The 20,628-nt window shown below is 43.5% G+C and overlaps 1 protein-coding gene across 6 annotated transcripts in view; it reads left to right on the top strand.

The window, feature by feature from the left end:
• Nucleotides 1-14,677, top strand: part of ADAMTS9 (ADAM metallopeptidase with thrombospondin type 1 motif 9) — a 159,590-nt gene extending 144,913 nt beyond the window's left edge. For 4 of the 6 annotated variants that reach the window (XM_073901495.1, XM_073901496.1, XM_025885665.2 and 1 more), the window contains 3 exons: nucleotides 1,407-1,511; nucleotides 11,203-11,297; nucleotides 13,159-14,677. In XM_073901495.1, coding sequence (XP_073757596.1) covers nucleotides 1,407-1,511; nucleotides 11,203-11,292 — 195 coding nt within the window. In that variant the 3' untranslated portion in view covers nucleotides 11,293-11,297; nucleotides 13,159-14,677. The remainder of the gene's footprint in view (nucleotides 1-1,406; nucleotides 1,512-11,202; nucleotides 11,298-13,158) is intronic. The other 2 variants (XM_073901498.1, XM_073901497.1) reach the window with 1 other exon arrangement.
• Nucleotides 14,678-20,628: the final 5,951 nt, after the last annotated feature.

The raw sequence follows: 20,628 nt of genomic DNA, 5'->3' as shown, positions 1-20,628 counted from the left end.
CTAAACTCTGCTAAACTCTGTAATTATGAATGGCACTGATATGGAGAGGAAACCTACAGAGTACACCTAGTCCCAGACGTCAGAGTGGACGAGCTAGGATGGAATATTTATTAAGAATCTATCAAGTGCTTGGTCATGTGTTACAAACCATTACTGATGGAAATAAAGTAATACCAAGGCCCTCCCCTCACTAAGCTTACTGTTCTATTGGAGTCAGACAACCAACACAAAACACCTGCTACCAGTATTTCTCAGCATCTACTAGGTTCCAGCCATGTCTGCTTGGCTAATTTCACTCAGCCCTCCCTGCAGTACTCTGAGGCAGGTACTGTTATTATCTTCCATTTTACAGATGGACAAACTGAGTTTCTGAGAGACTAAAAAAAAAAAAATCTGTCCAGGATTTCATGGCGCGCGGGGGGTGGGGGGGAGCCTGGGGGAGGGAAGAGCCGAATTTTTACACTTAGCTCTGGTTGGCTGGGAGTCTCCACCTCACGGCCCTCCTCCTCCTCCTCGCTTTTTTAAAGACTGCTTTGACAAAGTAGGGATTGTGTAAGGTTCAGAGAGGAGAGGAAGCATCCGCCGTGAGCCTGTTGGTGCAGAACATTTTAAATTCTGAAACTGCTCCTTATGGGGTAGGAAGCCTCAACAGACTATTTCAGGTGCTGTTGTGGAGTCAGTTTTAAAAGCGAGACAGAGACAGAGGGGGAAAGCAAGAGAGGAGCTCTGCTGCAGCGGCTCCTTAGAAATAAACCTGGAAAGCCTGAGCCCCCGTTTTGAAAAGAACCCCGGAGCGGGTTGGGATCTGGGATCCGGGGCGTGGAAGAGGCGGCCCGGCCGCAGGCCTTGTAGAGCGGGCCGCGCGCGCCCTCTGCTGGCGATCTCGGAGAACGCGCCTCTCCTTTGAAGTCCCGCCCCGCTGTGCTTAGTGCGCAGAGCGCTCAGCGCGGCGGGGAGCGGCAGCCCAGGAAGCTTTGGCAGTGAGATCTTGTTAGAAAAATTACACTGTGACATTTTGTTCCTGAAGGAATCCGATAATTGTGAGCAACATCAGGATTGCTGTGTTAGGGAGGCAAAATGGCGCTGGTTGAGAGCGAGGACTTTGAAGTCAGGAAAATGTGAGTTGGACTCTCACTGTATCCTGGAGAAGTTACTCACCTCCGCTGGGCCTCAGTTTCCCCATCTGTAAAGAGAACCCCTTCACAGTGCTCTTACGAGGATGCATGAGATGATGCATGTAAAGTGCCTACCCCAGATCTCCCCCCCCTCCTTCCAGGAAAACCCTCATTAATTAGTAGCTATCATAATTAATTAATGTCTTCCTTTCCAAGGTCCCTTTTATTGTGTGGTCTTTGCTTAGGACATCACGTGGACTAAAAATCTCTTTCCTTGGCCATTTATTCCAGGGTCGTTTTAGCATCAACCTTTACGGAACCGGCCTCTCTTTAACTGAATCAGCCAGATGGATATCACAAGGGAATTACGCTGTCTCCGACATTAAGAAGTCCCCGGTAAGGTTACCTAGTGGCTTCGGATGGGTTTTGTTTTCTCTTTCCTTCCTTCCGTGTTCATCTGTTGTGGTGGTGCTAGAGGAATGAATGTGCTTTCCCACGTCCTCAAACCGTTCTGCAAAGTGTCCGGAAGAGAATGTAGGAAATGAATGGAAGGTGAAGCATGTGTAAGTGTGTGTATCAGAAAGAGCCTTGCTTCCCTTCTGGTGAATTCTTCTCTTAAGTTGTGAACCTGTGAGCCATCCAAGTCATTAGACGATGCTTAACCGGGAAGCTGAAAGCAGGAGGAAGCCTCCAAGAGAGGATGTGGTTCAGACACTTCGCAGTTTAGCCAACATGAGATTCTTTTTGTGAACTTAAGGAAAAAGATGTTTGTTGGTTGTTTTAAGAAAACTTGAAATATGAAAGAGGCTGGAAGAAAGGGAGAACTTACCAGGTGATGTTTCCGGGGAGTTAGAGAAGCACTCGGGGGTCCCACACTAACCAGCTCTTCGTGCTCGGTAGTCTTGCCACTCAGGGTGTGGTCCACACGGAGCACCACCATCACCTGAGGCTCATGGCAAGTGCAGTTTCTGGGGCCCCAGAGCTTCTCAGTCAGGATCCGCCGCTGAACAAGGTCGCCAGGTAGATCATCAGCACAGTACAGCTTGAGAAGCACAGGTCTGCGCAACTGTTTCTCAGCGCTTTTTCTTAGAACCACCTGGGAAAGCTTAAAATGCATGTGCCCCCGGCCCCAGCTTGATTCTTTGAATGGGAACCTGAGGCGGAGTAGAATTTTAAACTCCCTGGGCAATTCTCTTGTAGAGCCAGGGCAGAAACTGCTGCCTTCCCTCAGAACTTCTGAGCACCTGGGACAGGAACCTGACTTGTGGACAAATGGGAAATTGACCAGAGTATGACCCAGGGTCCCAAGTCCTGCCTCAGCCAGGACCCCACCCCGGGGTCTCCTCAGAAATGTGGGGAGGGGAGAAGAAAGAAGATGAGAGAACTGGAGAAGCAGCTATCATTCCAAAGTAGGGTAGCCAGCTCAAATACAGGATGCCCAGGTAAATTGGAATTTGAAATAAACAGGCAACAATTTTTTTTTTTTTTTACTGTAAGCTTGTCTTAAACATTGCATGGGATGTATTTATTCTAAAAAAAATATTTCTTTGAAATTTACATCTAACTCGGTGTCCTGTATTTTTCTTTGCTAAACCTTATCAAAATCAGAATATAAAGAAGAAATTCAAGTTGCTTCCCCCCAGAAAGAAACATCCACTTGTGACTTCCGGGGGAAATCCCAGAGTTTCCCGAGCCCATTTATTTTTTAGCTGCCAGGATTAAATTTGTCTATGACAAAAAACCATCTTACTCCCTTTTTTCTCTAAGCCAATCAACCACCTAAAATCTGATTCACTAAATGGCCATATTGATTGCTCATAAATCATTAAATGTTTTCCTTTGCACTGAAAGGAATAAAGATAGCTGACCGCACACATGCTTTAGAATGTGCTCCCAAATTACAATGTTCTTCCCTGCCACTACCCCTCAGGGTCCATATGTTATGGTTCAGTCGCTCAGAGGAACAAAAATACTTAACTGTCCAAAATGGTCAGACATGAGGCATGATTCTATAGGAAGCCATTTATGTAAATTATGTAACATAAATTTCAATCCTGTTAGCCCATTATCAACTTGGCTGTTTCCATCCGGAAACTAAACATTATTACGTCAGGGAGCGCCACCTGCTGGACAGAATGGTCTCTACCCCGCAAAGATCTGTGGCGGGTTCCCAAGCCTTGGAGAGAAGTTAGCCTTTGCTGGAGGGATTTGGTTTGAAAATTGCCTGCCAGCATATTCCTTCTTTTAAATCTTTGTGTTAACATGACAGCTCAGAGAGCCCGAGCTTCAAATTAATCTCAAGGGTCTGTCGAGCCCTCCTTGTGAATCCCGGGGAGCCGGTCGCAGCCATCTGTAGCTCTTGGTAGCTCTGACAAGTGCTGTTGTGTGTGCCTCACCTGCTGTCTGGTTCTCAGAGCATCCCCTGAGGATGCTCCATGAAAATGGGCCTCCCTGGCTGCAGACATCTGGGAAAAAATTGTACATTTTGTTTCCTTCTTGAAGAGGCACTGTAAGCATTCGTGTATTAAAGGTTGGAATAAAGTATACAGGAAGGAAGCCTGTATGACTTTATTCAAACCAGTGTTCCCCTAAATCAGTGGTTCTCAAACTAGAGTGTGTGTCAGCATCACCTGTGGGGCTCGTCACCCGCAGGGCGCAACCAACCTCGGGGTGCCTGGGTGGCTCAGGTCATGATCTCAAGGGTGGTGAGATGGAGCCCCACATCGGGCTCTGCACTGGGCACGGAGCCTGCTTGGGATTCTCTCTCTCCCTCTCCTTCTTCCCCTCGCCCCTCAATACAAACAAATAAACAAAAGAAAACCACAGCCAGCCTCAGGAGGGGCTCAAAATATACATTTCCAACAATTTCCTGGGTGGTGCTTATGCCCCTGGCCTAGGACCACATTTTGAGAACCACTGACCTGTTAAATCAACCCCAGAACCTTCTTTTCGAAGTTGGACCTTTTAATTTCCCCAAATAACCGGTGTTCCGTATAATGGAACACAGTGTGCAAAACTGTATAATGTCCTGCTCCCACCATGTCCCCGAGGAACCAGTCCCCACTGGTTCCTCTGTGGCACTCAGACCCTGGCCGGTCATCATCCTCTCCTCTCCAGATGGCCCTGCTCTGGTTCAGCTTCAACTCGTCACTCCTTACTTTTCTTCCCTTGAAGCTACAGGGAAAAAGGCATGGTGAAAACCCCCATTCTCCAAACCTGGTTGGCAATAAAATGTTTTCCCCAAGCAAAACTGTAGGGAAACTCTAGTCACATCCAGGATAAAATGGAGTCACCAGAACCACGGTCTCATCATCAGGAAGAGAACCGGTAAAAAACGAGTCGCATTGTCAGGTTCGCTGGGGGCTCCCCATGTGTCATGGAAAGACATTTCTCCTATTTGTAACTAATAAAAATAATTACTTTTATAATGGAAAGAGCTACCCTTACTGGGCAAATTATGTGCATTAAACCCCATTTTCCCAGCTTTCTCATCAAACCTGGAAAGGGAGTTTGAGAAGGTGGGTGAGGGTAGGCACATGATGTTGCTTTGGTGGAGGGATCCCGGGTCCCAGCCACCAGCAGGCAGCCCCCGGTGCTGAAGTGAAAGCTTCCAGTGGCTGCAGAGTACAGAGGTTCAGCTTGCAGACTCTCAAGGAGGATTGCCTGCTCCTGCACTTACTAGCTCTTGAGCAAGTTATTTAACTTCTTGGGGGGTGGGGTGGGGCGTGGTTCCTTCATCCGTAAAATGAGGATCGTGGCTGGGTTCCTGTAGGGCATACATGAAATAGGGTCCAAAAGCTGTCTGCATGTCCCTGGCAAACAGCAGGCTCATTTGAGGTGTTAGCTCTTAATGTTATCACGCTTCCCTGCCCTAAGACTTGCAGTCAGGTTTTAGAAGCTGGCCCAAACGTGCGTGGAGCACTGGGTGTTATGCACAAACAATGAATCATGGAACACTACATCCAAAACTAATGATGTGATGTGTGGGGATTAACATAACAATAAAAAATTAAAAAAAAAAAAAAGCTGGCCAAGGTGACGGAGGAAATAGGCCGGCTTGAGATGGAAAAGTGGAAGGACCGGGGGCTGTGGCCCGAGCTGGGGCTGAGTCTGGGCCCGGCTGGCACCCTGAGCACCATGGGGGTCCTATCCCTGTTCCCCCAACCCCAGGGAATGTGAATGAGGCCGGTGGGACACCTCCTTGGCCCAGGGGTGCTTTGGCTTCCCCTGCTGTGCTCAGGAACTAGTGAGGTTCTACTCTGCTCGCGGGTGAGGGACAGACAGACAGAAAGGGGAGCATGACCCGGATGTGAGATTGGAGAGAACATGTGGAAATACCAAACTCCTCTACCAGGGACATTCTGTGCACCCTCAACTCATGAATGTGCCCTTGGCCCCATCCAGAGGTCCTGTGCAGTTCCACACGCCCATTCTTAGAGCTCCTCTCTGACCCTCTGTCCGGGAGGAGGCTCTGGAACAGCCTTGAGAGCTGAGCAGAGTGAGGGGAGGTTCATTTCCGGCCACATGGGAGAGGTGCCCACCAGTCTCTTTGCTTCTTTGCATGCCTGGGGAAGCTGTGGGGTCAGCAAGGAGCGAGGGGCCTGTGTTTCCAAGGCCTGGCTGCCTGGCCCTTGGCCCTAACCACATTCCTTATGCTGGGAGAAGTGTGGTAGATTGAAGAATTGCTTTGAAATTAAAAATGAATGAACTCTGTATTGTCAGAGAGGAGATGGACTCCATTTCTATCTTTTAGCTCAATTACAACCAGTGGAGTTAAGGTAACATGAGATAAAGGTGGGGTGGGGGGCAGGGTGCATGTGTATACATGGAATGGAACCAGTTCTCATTCATCTCCCATGGACTGCCTCCCAACCCACAACTCACTTTGAAAAGCAACTATACACAAGTATAAAAATCGTACTATAGGCCAGTAGAGAAAAATTACATTTTATACATGTGCATTTTTTCTCCTATACATTCCTATAGAAGTTTGATGTTTAAGTATATTCTTTTTTTTAATATTTTATTTATTAGAGAGAGAGAGAGAGTGAGAGAGAGCACAAGAGCAGGGTGAGGGGCAGAGGGAGAAAAGCAGACTCCCCCCTGAGCAGGGACCCCAAAGTCGGGCTCCATCCCGGGACTCCAGGATCATGACCTGAGCCGAAGGCAGACGCTTAACCGACTGAGCCCCCCAGGCTCCTGATGTTTTAAATATATTCTAAAAGTTAGGCAATGTATATATTCACATATATGTGACTGTCTAGGGTTATAGTGGGAAATACACACACACACACACACACACACAAATATTCATATGCATAGATAGATGATAGATAGATAGATAGATAGATAGATAGATAGATAGATAGATAATCTCCTGTGTTTTATGGGCAGTTCACCACCAGCACACTCCAAAGAAATATAAATAAACACACTTCAATCAAAGATGTTCTGACTCTTCGAAATCACATGAGCCTACCTACTTTCCCTGGTCATATTGACTGAGAAAACCAGAAAAAAATAGTGAGAAGTATGAAATATAAACTATTCATAATGGAACAGAGAGTCACTCGTTTTAATTATATGTAATAGCTCAAACTAAGCTAACAAAATATTCATTTGAAAGAGATTTTTAGAGGGCTTGCTCTAATGAAGAAATAAAAATGATTTATAATTAGTGTTTCATTGTATGCGAGCGGGTGCTTCTAAGATGCTGGAAAATATACCTTTTTCTCTAAAATAGGCACTGTTTCCATGACAATCATGTTTATGCTAATCATTTTCTTAGTATTTTTTTTCTTTGTACTCTGTAGTAAAAATGATAAGTTTTAGCTCAGACTTTATCTAAATCAAATTAACAGAGTCCCAATTAGTGAAATAGCATGAATGTTGCAAAGCCATTATCAGCAACTTTTTAATTACCCAGACTTTGCCTCATCTCCATGAGAATAGGCTATGATGGAGATTCACACATAAAAACTACTTTTATGATAATAATAGCTAATATTTTTTAAGCACGTTCATTTGGCCAAGTAGTCTGCTAAGTACTTTATATACATTCTTGCATTTACGGCACACCTCTGAGGGGAGACAAATATTATCCCCATTTTGCAGATGCACCAGGAAACCGAGGCTTAGAGAGGTTATTTAAAAATGCAGTACCAGCCCTAGGCAGTCTGACCCTGGTTCACTCCACTGCTGGGTCAGGAGAGAGTGTGGATAAAGCGTGAGCTTGGATGAGACAGAAGACATTCCAGCGCATCAGCATTCTCCAGGCCTGCAGACCAGTGCTTCAGCCCGTGGAGAAGGTTCCTAGCTAGAACCTTCTAGAAGGTGGAAGGCTGGAGCTAGCTAGAAGGCTGGTCTGGCATCAGATTCAGTTGGTGGTGTCAGACTAGCTCCAGAATTAATATGAGCCCCTAAACGCAGGACCAGTTAGGGTCTTAGAAATCACTTTTCCAATTCAGTGTCACTCATAATCAAAGGCAAGCAAATTTTTCAAAGAGAAACTATTTTGTTCTCTTTATCTGTTAAATTGGCAAAGTTTTTTTTCTTTCTTTTTAAATGAGATGATCCATTATTTGCAAGAGACTTTCAGAGCTTGGCCAGAGGAAGCAAATCTTCACACCCTTGACCCAGTTCTGGGAGTGTAGCCCAAAGATATCCTGAAATGCAGGCACAAATAAGGTTCATCACAATGTTGTTCCCAATAGTGGAAAATGTGAAACATCAAAGGTGGCAAACATTGTGCAGGAATGGAGAGATGGAGGGTGGCTAATATGACATGGTAAATTTACACAATGAGATATGCTGTTCCAATTAGACAGGGAGTTCTTTGAAACATGGTCAAGTGTTAGGGGACCAAATTAGCCAAACAATCTGAATTGCAGGTCCAAAAGAAGAGTGTACATCAGCTTCAGCCTCTCATTCACTCATTTATTCATTCATTTAACAAATGTGTATTTAGTATCACTCTGAGCCATACACTGTTGGGTTCTGGAGACCTTGGAATTGAAAACGACATTGGCCTTACCATCCTGGGGCTTACATTGTAGCAGGAAGACAGATGTAAAGAAAGAATTACCCAGTTTTACAGGATGCTGTGTGTCAGGTAACTGGGGAAGGAAGGTATCTGAGAGGAAGTGGCCCCTGGGTTGGGTTCTGAAGAATTTAACAGTCAAAAGGTGGGGTGGTCCTGTGCACACAGAGGGAGAGGGACACGGAAGAGAGTTCCAATTATAGGGAATGGCATCGTATGTGCAAAGGCCCTCTGTTACAAGGGGCATGTCAGAAGAACAACCCAAAGAAATGCAGAGGTCAGGGGTGGGATGGAGGGAAAGGATGGTATCTGGAGAGTCACAGGATGAATCTGGAGAGGCAGGAAGGGATAGACTGGGGGCCAGCAAACTTCTGTGAAAAACCAAATAACTTATACTTATTTATAAACATTTTAGACTTTGCCAGCCAGGAGGCAAAATCAGTAATATTATATATGTATTTATATGACAAGAGTGGAAAGAAATTTGCACAAAATTTTTATTGATTCATAAAAATTGAGTTCAATTTTTTGTCATACATTTTTACCAATGAGAAGAATGGAATATTCACAGAGAATAATATTTTGCTTAATTAGCTGAATATTTGGCCTAATTCTCTATTATCAAAATTGGTTATAAGTGTTTATTAAATGCTGATCAGAGATGAGATTTTCTGTATTTCATCTTTATAAACATTTTTTTACGCAAACACTGATATAGTCCACAACCATATAATTTTCATTGAGCATATTCATGGCTTGGCAAGCATTTCTAGAATTCTATTAGATTTTTCTCAATACTCGCCCTTCAGCATGTCATTACATTGCAGATTAAGCCCTTGCCTTTGAAGGCAAGATGGAAACTCCTCAATTGCCTTGTTACATGGATTTTGAAGTATGATATTTTCTTTGCACTTACATCAAAGTCCAAAAGATGCTGCTGGAATGGCAGCTCAGGCTCAGAAAATATATCATGCCAAAAATTTATGTGGCATGAGCTGTAGCTTCTTGTTTTAACTTTCAGTTGAATGGAAAGTACATAAAGCTGCCTAACATTACTTATGATTGGAACAATGTTAATTGCCATTACAATGACTTTACCATGGTATAAGTTGTGCCTGTAAGTAGAAGTCTTGCCTTGAAATTTAAGTTCAGTTCACTAGGAAATATTGTCAAATCCATAGCAAAAGCTAATGTCCAAAGCCAGTGAGTGTCCAGTGACAGCGATGGAGAGCAGTTCTCATTCAGAAAAATTTTAATCCCAGCCCTGAGCTCAAAAGTTCACAGTAAAACTTTATCACGGCTCAGTTATCAAACTGCTGGGTGGTAGCATGAGTCAGGGTGTACTGCTTCTATACAGCGGGTGAGGGATAAGTTCACAATAGCAAAAGATGTTCATCCTTGATACTGCTGGTTCCGTAACACCTGATAGATTCTTATATTTTCCACAGAGTGCCTACTGATGGATAATACAATGAATAATTATAGGCTTCAAACATCTTACACTTTTTAAAAGATTTTATTTATTTATGTGAGAGAGTGAGGGAGTGTGCATGCGCGCACGAGAGAGAGCATAGAGGTAGAGTGGGAGGGAGAAGCAGACTTCCCGCTGAGCAGAGAGCCCGACACAGGGCTCGATCCCAGGACCCTGAGATCATGACCTGAACCGAAGGCAAACGCTTAACTGACAACCACCCAGGCACCCCAACATCTTACATTTTTATGAGCTTTGTAAATTTGGCCAACTAACGCTTTCTCTGCATCTCCATATTTTTTACACCTGTCAGTTGTCTACACGTCTTGGTAGATTCCACTTCAGTTATTCGGCACTAGTGTTTCCTCAACCTCTTTGAAATTTTCTTGCCTGAACTCATTCTACACAGACTCTTCACAGCAGCGAATTCTTGACTCACTTCAGACTCGTCATCACCTCCTCAAATAAACAACGGAATAATATCGATGCTATCCACCTATCAGTCAAAAAATACCACCCACAATTATTTGCCTTGTGTTTTAATTGATTATTGATGTTGCTTTCAATATCATTAACTTCTCAAGCAGCTGTTTCTACAAAAAGGATAATAGTCTTTAAAACAGAGTATTTTCTCTGGACACATTTGTTCAGCTGTTCAGTGAAACCAGACTGGGGTACATTCACTGTTTTCCCTGCTTGGCTAACACATCAGCCACTTGGAAACCTAGTTTCATTGTTTATTTTTACTCTGTTTCATTATTTATTGTGAGGAGGAAATTGTGCTGTGGTGAGATCTTCAGTTGTAAACTTTCTAAATGTATGACCATTGCTTTCCTTGTGAGTTGGGATTGTGTGATGAGGCTGAGGTTGGTAGCGTTGGTGTATGCCATATTCTCCTCGCATGGCTGTCATGTCATGGCATGAGAAACACAATGCTTTGCCATCTCAGTTTGATAAAAGAATAAGCTCCTATGCCAAGGTGCCTTAAAAGAGCAACATTCGAAGTCACTTCTGTTTCCTGGTTCTGACATGATGGTATACGCTGGTAATAAAATAAAGCAAAATATTATGATAGGGCAATCCGCACAGCATTCCCAACACTGCCAAGTTATACCCATGTCACCGTGATTTACAGCGTGCTGAGCAGCAGTGTTAAAGCAATGAGAACTGTCACCACTACGCATCCTGCTCTGGGAGCCTGAACACAGGCACAGACGTTAAAAGAGTGAATGAACGGGGCTGTGTTCCAATAAAACTTTATTATGGATACTGAAATTTGAATTTCCCATCATTTTCACGTGTCAGGAAATAGCATTCTTGGTTTGCTCCTTCTCAACCATTTAAAAATGTGAACACTATTCTTGATTTATGGGCCATACAGAAATAGGCGGCAGGCTGCACGGGGCCCACAGAGCCTAGTTTGTCAGCCCCAGTTTTAGGCCACGTGAGGATGTTGGGCTCTGCTTCTGTTCGGAAGGCTTCCCTTCTGGGCATGCAAGGGAGATTTGCCCAAAGCCAGGGGCAGCCCTGGGAACACCAGCCAGGCGGGTAGTCTGAGCGTGGGCATTTCCTTGCAGGACGGTACCCGAGTCGTAGGAAAATGCGGTGGTTACTGTGGAAAATGTACTCCGTCCTCTGGCACTGGCCTGGAGGTTCGAATTTTATAGTCAAGGTAAGTCAGTCCTGCGTTTTTCTCTTTCTCTCTCCTGTTCTTTCTGTAAACTCATGACTAGCAAATGGAGGCGGGTCAGTTGCCCCCAGACAGGTTAGTATGAAGTACCTTGAAAGTGACACAGTACTATTCTACCTTTTTCTCTCCTGCTCACCTGCCCTCACGTGATTGAGGTCGTCTGCGCTCCACCCTGGGATGTGAGGTCCCTAGGCTTCTCTGCATCAGATTCCTCTGCGGTATTCATGCGAGATACTTACCAGACTCCATCTCTAGAGGTCCTTGGGTCTCTGGCACATCTAACAATCTGTATTTTTGATATAGGGAATTCTGATTCAAGTGACCTGTGGATTCATGTTTGAGATGCTGCCCGAAGAGTATTGCAATAGTAATATTAATGACATTCGGTGAGCCCTATGTGTCAGGCACCATGCTGAGCACTTTGCAGGCATTATTACCCTGAATCCTCACAATAAAGCCACAAGATGGGGCTATTATCCTCATTTTACAGATAGAAGCTGAGGCCCACAGAGCGAAGTGGCTCGCTTAAGGTCCTGGTAGATTCCTTTGGCAGAATCCATCCGTGTTCTCCACCAAAGCCAGGGCTCTTGATTAATATGCCATTCCACACACTTGTGACTCAGTGTCATCCAAGGACTAGCGTGATCAGCATCGCCTGGGAACCTTTTGGGATGCGAACTCTCAGGCCTTACCCTAGACCTACAAAACCAGAATCTCTATTTTAACAAATCTGCAAGAGAGTCACACATGGTAAAGTTTGACAGTACCTGGTCTAACTACCTTATGCTGCCATGTGCTCGCTCTGCTGGTGAGAGGACTGAATTGGTCACTTTCTCTTGTCCCAGTGCCTTCAGCTACAGTGGATGAGTTCAGCCAATTTGATGAGCCTTCTACAACTTATTTCAAGCTTTCAGCAGCCCATTCTCCTGTAGGGCTCTTCAAGATCCTGACATAGGCGTACCTACCTGACATTTATATATCAGTATTTCACCGTTGCTTTAAACATCCATATTCAGAATGATGATCTTAAATTAGGATTGTTTCCATTGCAAGAGGTAACAGGAAAAAAAGGAAATTTACTGCCTTAAGTACCTGAGAAATCCAAGCAGTGGGCTAGCTTCAGGCATAGCTGGATCCAGAGGCTCAAACGGACTCATCAAGACCCTCTCATACTCCCATCAGAGAGCTTGCTTCATTCTCAGGCAGACCATCTCCCCCACTCCATGGTCCCTGGCAGCTCTAGGCTTACATCATCTTTGCAGCTCATGGCCCCAGATAAATGCTCACCTCCAGCATCTATTCTGCACAAGAACTCAGGCTGTCCTTGGTCACATGGGCACTTCTGAACCAATCACAATGTCCAGGAGACTGAGATCATGTACCCGCCTGGAGTTGGGTGATTGACAACTTCATTTAGAAGAGGAAGAAGAAGGAGTTTATTGGATGGGATGGAGGCAGGCAAGGTCAGGTATCCACTAGAGAGCCCCATTTTGTATGTATTTTACACCTAGTAAAATAGTTTTGTATGTATTTATGTGTAGAAAAATATCTGTGAGTGTATATACATAATATTTACATGTATGTCTAGAAAAAAACTAGAAGGAAATGTACCAATATTTGAAGAGCATTGTCTCACGTGAGAGATTTCAGGCTAGTAGTTTTTTATTTTATTCTTTTTATACTCCCTTGAAATGTTCATGTTTCTTAGAGCAAACATATGTCACTTTTAAAATCTAGAGAAAATAGTGTCATTTTTAAAATTCTATATGTAAAAATGTATAGGTTACCTACTTTTGACTTATGTATGGCATTTGAGACGGTTTACATTTCTTTTTATATTCAGGTGCTCTGAAGAGGAAACCATTATGGGATGGATGAAGGATAGTAATGCAATACCTCCACCTTAAAATGTGTGTGTGTGTGTGTGTGTGTGTATGGACTTGTATGAGTGTGTGTGTGTGTACATATGCACATATATACATATATACACACATATATGTACATATGTGTGTATATATGTAAATATCCTAATGATGTAAAGTTTAATATTTATGTTTGAAATTATTTATTGTGATGTAATATTTTTGTACGTAAAATGATTCTATTATGACTGCCTTTTGCATTATTTTGTCCCTTGCAGTCAGATCACTGCATTTTACGTACTCTACATTATATGTAGTACTATGACAAAAGTGATCCTTCATTATCACGGTACACTATTGTTTACTTTCTATCTGTAAATATTTTATTGTTACGTTTTAAAATTGTACTTTGTTTTTTTAAAAAACCTAGCTGCCATCAAGGTGCTACAGGAGTTGTGTAAGTGTACTTTGGCATTTCTAGGAAAGTATCAGCCAATAAATAACGTAGTGATGTCACAGATCGTTCCAACTATTAGTTATGTTAACTATTCGGTTTCATGTGATCTCTGGGAAAAAAAAAATTGCTGCCCTGGTGCTATATATTGTATATATTTAAGTGATCATCAGCCTCAGAAATGTAAACATTTTTAATAAAAGGGAGGAATGGAAGGACACTTTGCAATGGACAGAATCACTTGGAAAAATAAGACCAGCTTGTTTATCCTTATTTTTGGACATGCCTATTTTGGAAGAGAGTTGGACTCTGTTCTTTTTTGCTATTGTTGTGAATACTTTGCTTCAGTTCATGGTGCCTGGAGCTCTCTGAAGTTAAATGGAGGGTACCCCAAAGCAGCTTCATTACAGAGTGATACTGAGAAGGTGGGATCCTCTCAACATTTTGCCAAGATGTTCTAAAGTGGTGTCCAAGTTCATCAGTGGCAAGACAGAGGATGCTCAGGATGGGATGACCTTCAGCACTCCCAGCACACCTGGGGAAGTTCAGAACCAGTTCTCAGTCATCACGATTGCCTTTTGCCTAAACACCTTGGCTGGTGACGTGACTTATCGTCAGGATGTGAGCCTAGGACCCTGCCAGTGTTTGTGGCTGCCACCATAATCAGCATTTGTGAGAAGACATAAACTGTGGAGTACAAGACGCCTGAGTCTTTCTGATTTTCCATTAATGCACGCTTGTTACTTATTTCCAAAATGGAAGTTGAAGTCAGTGTCTTTCTGCCCTTCTGACCTGATTGAAGGGAAATCATTACCAGTGGCCCGAGGCAGGTGCTCGCTTTGAGAAATCCTACCCACCTCCACAACCCAAAGAGATTAGAAAAAACCTGGCAGTAACCTCCAACCTCAAACAAACTCCAGAGTGCTCCAGAAGAAGTTATGCTCAGTGTATGAATAAGTGTTATTCTCCTTTATTAATACATTGTGAAATATACTATGAATAAATACCATGAGCACATCCAAACGTGTGTTTTACATGGTTTCTGGACTCTTGATTCGAGTAGGAATGAAAATATGTCTTAATTTTTTAAGATTGCCAGATTGAGAAGCAAGGCATATTTTCATAATACCCTCGATTACAGTTGCCACTCCAGAGACTAATAAGGGACGGGGATGGTCCCCAAGGTCTGCTTTTTCACCCAAAATCAGTTGAAGTGGTTCTGAAAGAGACATGACTCTTTTGTCTGTGTGATGGGGAACAAATGAACAAATAAAAGAGGAGATTTAAGTGGGCTTGGGGGCTTCATTGTTAATTTTATGTAGCAGGAGTTTCTACTCTGTGGACTTAATGGTGTCCAGGGAAATAAGGAAATCAAATAAACAGCAAATAGTAAGTTGGGCATCCACCATATGCCAGCCCCTCTTCTGAATTGTTTTAGCTCATCCTCATAACCACCAAGTAGAAGCTCACATACAGTGAATAAGTGGCAGTCCCCGAAAGCCCCTTGTGTGGCTCTGGCTGGGTTACATGTCCACCTCTGGGCCAGTCACGTTGTTGAGGGGGCTGGTGTCATGTACCACCTAGAGTCAGGTGATTGATAGCTTCAGCTGGAGGGAGAAGGAAAGGTTTTGTTATCAGAGAAGGATAGATAGTATAAAGATAGACAAAAGCAGAAGGTATCCACTTCAGAATCCAACTGTGTGTGTGTTTGTGTGTGTGTGTGTGTGCATGCGCATGTGCGCATGCACAAACTCAAATCCCATAGCTTATATCACAGCATTGGTATAATCCCTCAGCATCGTCTGAGACCTGGGTTCTCGTTGTTTTCCTGACATCTACTAACTGTCTGATCCTGAGCCTTAGTTTCTTCATCTGTAAAATGAGGCTATTGATAGTCCTCCCACTTACCTTGCAAGATTGTTTATTGAAGACCTTTTCAGCTCTACATCAGTGGTGTCAAAATAGCTGCCCTCAAACTATGCATCAGCAAATTTAAACTGATGGACAGCAGTGAAGACATGAACCGTTTCAGTTAGGAATTGCGTTCAACTGCTAATTTCAGAGACCTGACTACAATGGCTTATACATTAAAAAGTGTACTTCACTGTTAAGTACAAGAAGCCTGGAGGTAAGCAATCCAGGGCTGGTATGGCAGCTCCACAAAATCCTCAGGGGCAGAGTTTCTTTCCCCTCTCTCTTCTCCTCAATCCTCCATAGTTCAATATAGCTGCCAGGGTTCCAGCAATCACTCCCAAATTCCGGGCAACAAGAAGAAAGGAGTGGAGGAAAAGGATAAAAAGTGGCCTGGCCCCAGCTCTCTATATTTCTTTTAAAAAGGTTTTCCAGAAGCCTGATTTGACAAATTCCACTTAAGCTCCTCAGCCAGAATTTAGTCATGTGGCTTCACCTAGCCAGCAGGAGCAATAGGGAAACTGGATTGTTTCACAGAGTACGTTGCCAACCTGACTAAAATGAGGGATCTGTTCCTATGAAAGAAGGCAAAATGAGTTTGAGAGAGACAACCAGAAGTCTCTGTGACGGGTTCAAATACAGAGACAAGAGGGAGTGGTTTGGAAGAAATTATCACAAAGTAAGCAAGAGATAATAGGATCTGGATGAGAGTTGTGACTCGTAATGGTGGAGAATTATAAAGTGATGGAGGTAGTAAGATGAACAGAAGCTGACAATGGATAGATTGGGGGTGGACTGCAGGAAAGAAGACCGCTGGTAGGGGTTCAGATACGAGGTTTCATTTGCCTGCAGATACAGCCAGGGTGATGCAAAGATGAACGCATAGGCGGCTCAATGGACAGATACCGTCTTTTAGTCTGCTAATCTTTTTATATTTTTATAGCACTATATAAATTAAATACTGTCTTTCTATTCTTGTCATTCATTTATCTACCCAAATAGTATTTATTGCACATCTGCTAATTTCCAGGCATATTCTAGGCACTAAGGGGTGCAGCAATGTATTCGTTAGGGTACAGGCTAGAGGCCGTATTAGTCCACTAGGGTTGCCGTAACAGAATACCGCAGAGCAGGTGGCTTCGACAATGGAAATTCATTCTCACAATTCTGGAGGCTGCAAGTCCGAGATCAGGGTGCCGCGTGGGTTGGTTTGTGATGAGGCTCCCTATCTGTTTCATAGACATGCCTGGACATGCCTCTTCTCACAGTGCCTTTACATGGCCTTCCCTCGGTGTGAGCCCTGAGATATATATATATATATGTATATATATATATATATATATATACATATATATATATATATATATATATATAGAGAGAGAGAGAGAGAGAGAGAGATATCTTTGGTGTCTCTTTCTCCGTATGAGGACACCAGTCCTGTTGGCTAGGGCCCCACCCTTATGACTTCATTTAACTTTGATTATCCCCTTACAGGTCATACCTCCAAATATGGCCACATTAGGGGTTAGGGCTTTAACATAGGACTTTTGGGGAGGCACAATTCAGTTCATAACAGAGGCTCTAAGGAAGAGATCCCAAAATAACATGGATATTTATTTCTCTCTCTTCCCCATGCAGAGGTCCCATCTCACTGGGGACTTGATTCTGTATGTCATCAGAGAACTTGGGCTCCTTCTGTTCTGTGGCTTAGCCATTCTCAAAGTTGTCCTCAAACGGCTTGTCCTCATCACATCTGTGTTTAGCTTGCAGGAAGGGAGCAATCGTCTTAAGGTCCTAAGGCAAGACATGGAAGTTAAAGACTGACTTTTATTCCCCACTTATTGGCAGTTGCTTCAATGCACGGCCTCGTTGAGCTGCAGGAGAGGCTGGGAAATGCTCACTAGCGGGCCACCATGTACCAGCAAATGCTACGGGCAGGTGGGGATTCTGTTACAAAAGGAGGAAGGGAAGGATGGCTGATGGGCAAATTAGCAGCTTCTGCCACCAGCAGTGAACAAAACCTATAAAAATCTGTGCCCTTTGGAACTTACGTTGTAGTGGCAACAGATGGACAAGAAAAGAAGCAAAGACCCAACAAAACCACACCACAGTGGTTTCCCAGTTGTAATTCTGACCCTGTTGACCACCATGGCCCCCAAATAAGATCATGGCCCGCCGCGTCATTCCCTCAGCGTCAAGAGCTCTCATAGCCAAAGCTTTCACACAAGCTGCAGTTCCCTTTGCCTTCGTGGGTCCACTTTTCTTGTGATATAATAGTATCTAATACAATAGTAATACAATACTGATACAATAGTAATAAACAGCAAGCAAAACCTAGTGTGGAATGGGGAGAAGTACCAGAGGGAGAAATAAAGGGAGAAGAGGAACAGAGCCTATCCCGTATCCTGGGGTGAGTGTGTTGCTGTTTTAAATAAAGAGGTCAGAAATTCCTTCTTTATAAACTTCTGCAGCTACAAACAAAGCTGCGGGTCCCCATAAAAGCTTGCCACCAACCGCCCTGGGTGCGGGGAAATTCCACCTGTCGCCAACAGATGGCGGGAGAGGTCCTGCTCTGGCTTTTGGTCGCCAGTCTATGTCATTGCGCTGTTAAGCCTGCAATGTTTTCTGCTTATTTTTAGTATATGTGCTGCCGAATCGGGCACTCTGCTTATTTTAGAGGTGATTTTGCAAGATGTGCATAAGACCTTCAGAGCCCCTAAGCCCTGCAAAGATTTGACTACTCTCCTCGAATACGTACCTCAAAATTAAAAATAACTCAGACCATAAATTTAGGTTTTTCCATGAAGACTACGTTTTAAAAAATCAAATATTGATTTTTTTTCTGAGAAATTTGAAGACCATTTTTTCTATAGCCGTAAGCACATATTTTGTGTTCAGAAGGTGATGCAGCTAATTTTACAACATTATTAGTCACAGTGATATTCTACCAGGATAAGGAGCAAATATCCAAAGTGCTTATAAAAGGCACAGCCGGTTATAATGGGGAAGTGGATCAAATGTAACTTTGCATGGAGATGTGCGTGTGCCTGGGGGGCTGGTATGGTGCTTTTTTAGTATTAGGACCCACTGCCTAACAGGCTGTTGGTATGAGTGTCACATGGTGGTCGAAGATGCTGTTTGTGTGTAGAAAAGACAACTAATATTCAATTTATTACATTTACAAATTCAAAAACCTAGTTCTTAATCTTTGGAGTTCAGCTTAGAAATTCTATTATTTATCAGTCTAGTTTTTAGCAATTACTTTTTAAAAAACTTTTAAATAATGTTGGCTCCATCTCTTTCTTTGTCAGTTAAAAGCCTTCAAATATTTTATGTAGTATTTACACATTTCATGAAATTTATTTCTGTTAAGCAAATCTGCGTACCTGAGTGTTTTTTATAAATGCAAATGTATAGTATAAATATTACATAGATCAGTGGCTTTAAAGCTCTTTTAAATATCCCAAAGTAGAAAATCAATCTAACATGGCTTTAACTTAAAATTGTAAATTTAAATCAAGTACTCAATGACACATTTTAAACTGGCATTATAAGCTACCACTCTCATAGTTCAAATGTTTAAAGTCATGGCAATTATATAAGCTATCAAATTTTTACATGTTCCTAACACTAAAAGCTTAATACACTGGTTCTGATTCCCTTAAGCCCTTTTCCTATTGCTAGCATGCATAAACGTTGTGCATTCTACAACGGTTAGCCAGAGACTCCCAGTGGGCATAAGATCAGGAGCTGGACACAGCCAGCGTGCTTCTTCTCATTGCAGCTAGGGAAACCTTTTGTATTTATGTCCTGTTACTGCTGTAATGCATCTCCTCAGGCCAGGTTTAAAACTATAAATTTAGTATCCCCTAGTTCTGGAGGTCAGTAGGGCTCTGTTCTTTCTGGAAGTTCTAGGGGAGAATCAGTTTCCTTGCTTTTCCAGCTTCTAGAGGCTACCTACATTCCTTGGCTCACAGCCGCTCCTCCACCTTTGAAGCCAGCAACATTTTCAGGGGTGCCTGGGTGGCTCAGTTAGTTAAGCATCTGGCTCTTGGTTTTGCCTCAAGTCATGGTCTCAGGGTCACAGGATCGAGCCCTGCATGGGACTCCGTGCTCAGCAGGGAGTCTGCTTGAGAATCTCTCTCTCCCTCTCCCTCTGCCCCTCCTTCCCGCCCCACCCCCACTCACACGCTCGCACTCTCTCTCTCTCTCAAATAAATAAATCTTCAAAAAAGAAAAGAAGCATTTTCCCAGATTTCTCTCTCCGTATCTGACCTCTGCTTTCATCAGCATAACACTTTTTCCTAACTTTGACTCACTTGCTTTTCTTGGTTGCCTTGGGCCCACCAGATAAGCAAAGGTATTTTCCTCATCTTCAGATCCTTAACTTAATCACATCTGCCAAGTCCCTATGATATGTAAGGTAAGCGCCTGTGATATGTTGGGAGATGGGGACACGGTCATCTTCGGAGGTCATGAATCTGTCTGCTATACCTTCTCTGCACATTTAAGCGTTAAGAGATATTGGCCAGATGCTAAAATGATTGTCCAAATCCCAAATGGGCCTGTGGGGCCCACAGAATGGGTGTGGGAGCCTCCTGAACCCCAACTTCCTCAGAGCAAAGGAAGGAGACTTTAGGGGCTTCCCGTGTGGTCCCTGGGCACACCCCCTAGCTTAGTCAGTATCTCTGGGCTCTAGAACAAGGTGGAATGGCTTGTCTTGGCCTTGGCCTTGGCCTTGACGCCTACACTTCCCAGCCCCATTTTCTTCCTCAGCGACATGAGGGATAATAATGGCTCCCATGTTATTTGGTTGCTTTGGGGATTCAATGTGCTACTACATTTAAAGCATTTAGAACATTGCCTGGCATGTAGTTAAGTACTCAGGATCTCTTAGCTATTAGAACATATATGTAGAGCATGAGTACACACTATGTATAATCTGTGCTTTCATTTGGGAAGGGCTACCGAGGGGAGAGTATGAAGGGATTTACCCAGGTTTTACCTCAACCCCATGTCCTAGAGTTGAGAAAACGGGGTTTTCCTGTATGTTCCTCCTCGGACGCCATTTGCACACAAAATGCTA

The sequence above is a fragment of the Callorhinus ursinus genome, unplaced genomic scaffold (genome assembly GCF_003265705.2).
Source record: "Callorhinus ursinus isolate GAN/ISIS: 27379988/994484 unplaced genomic scaffold, GSC_fseal_2.0 scaffold15, whole genome shotgun sequence".
Classification (NCBI taxonomy): Eukaryota; Metazoa; Chordata; class Mammalia; order Carnivora; family Otariidae; genus Callorhinus; species Callorhinus ursinus.
Note: the sequence above shows the minus strand (reverse complement) of the source record. Positions and strands in the feature narration are given on the sequence as shown.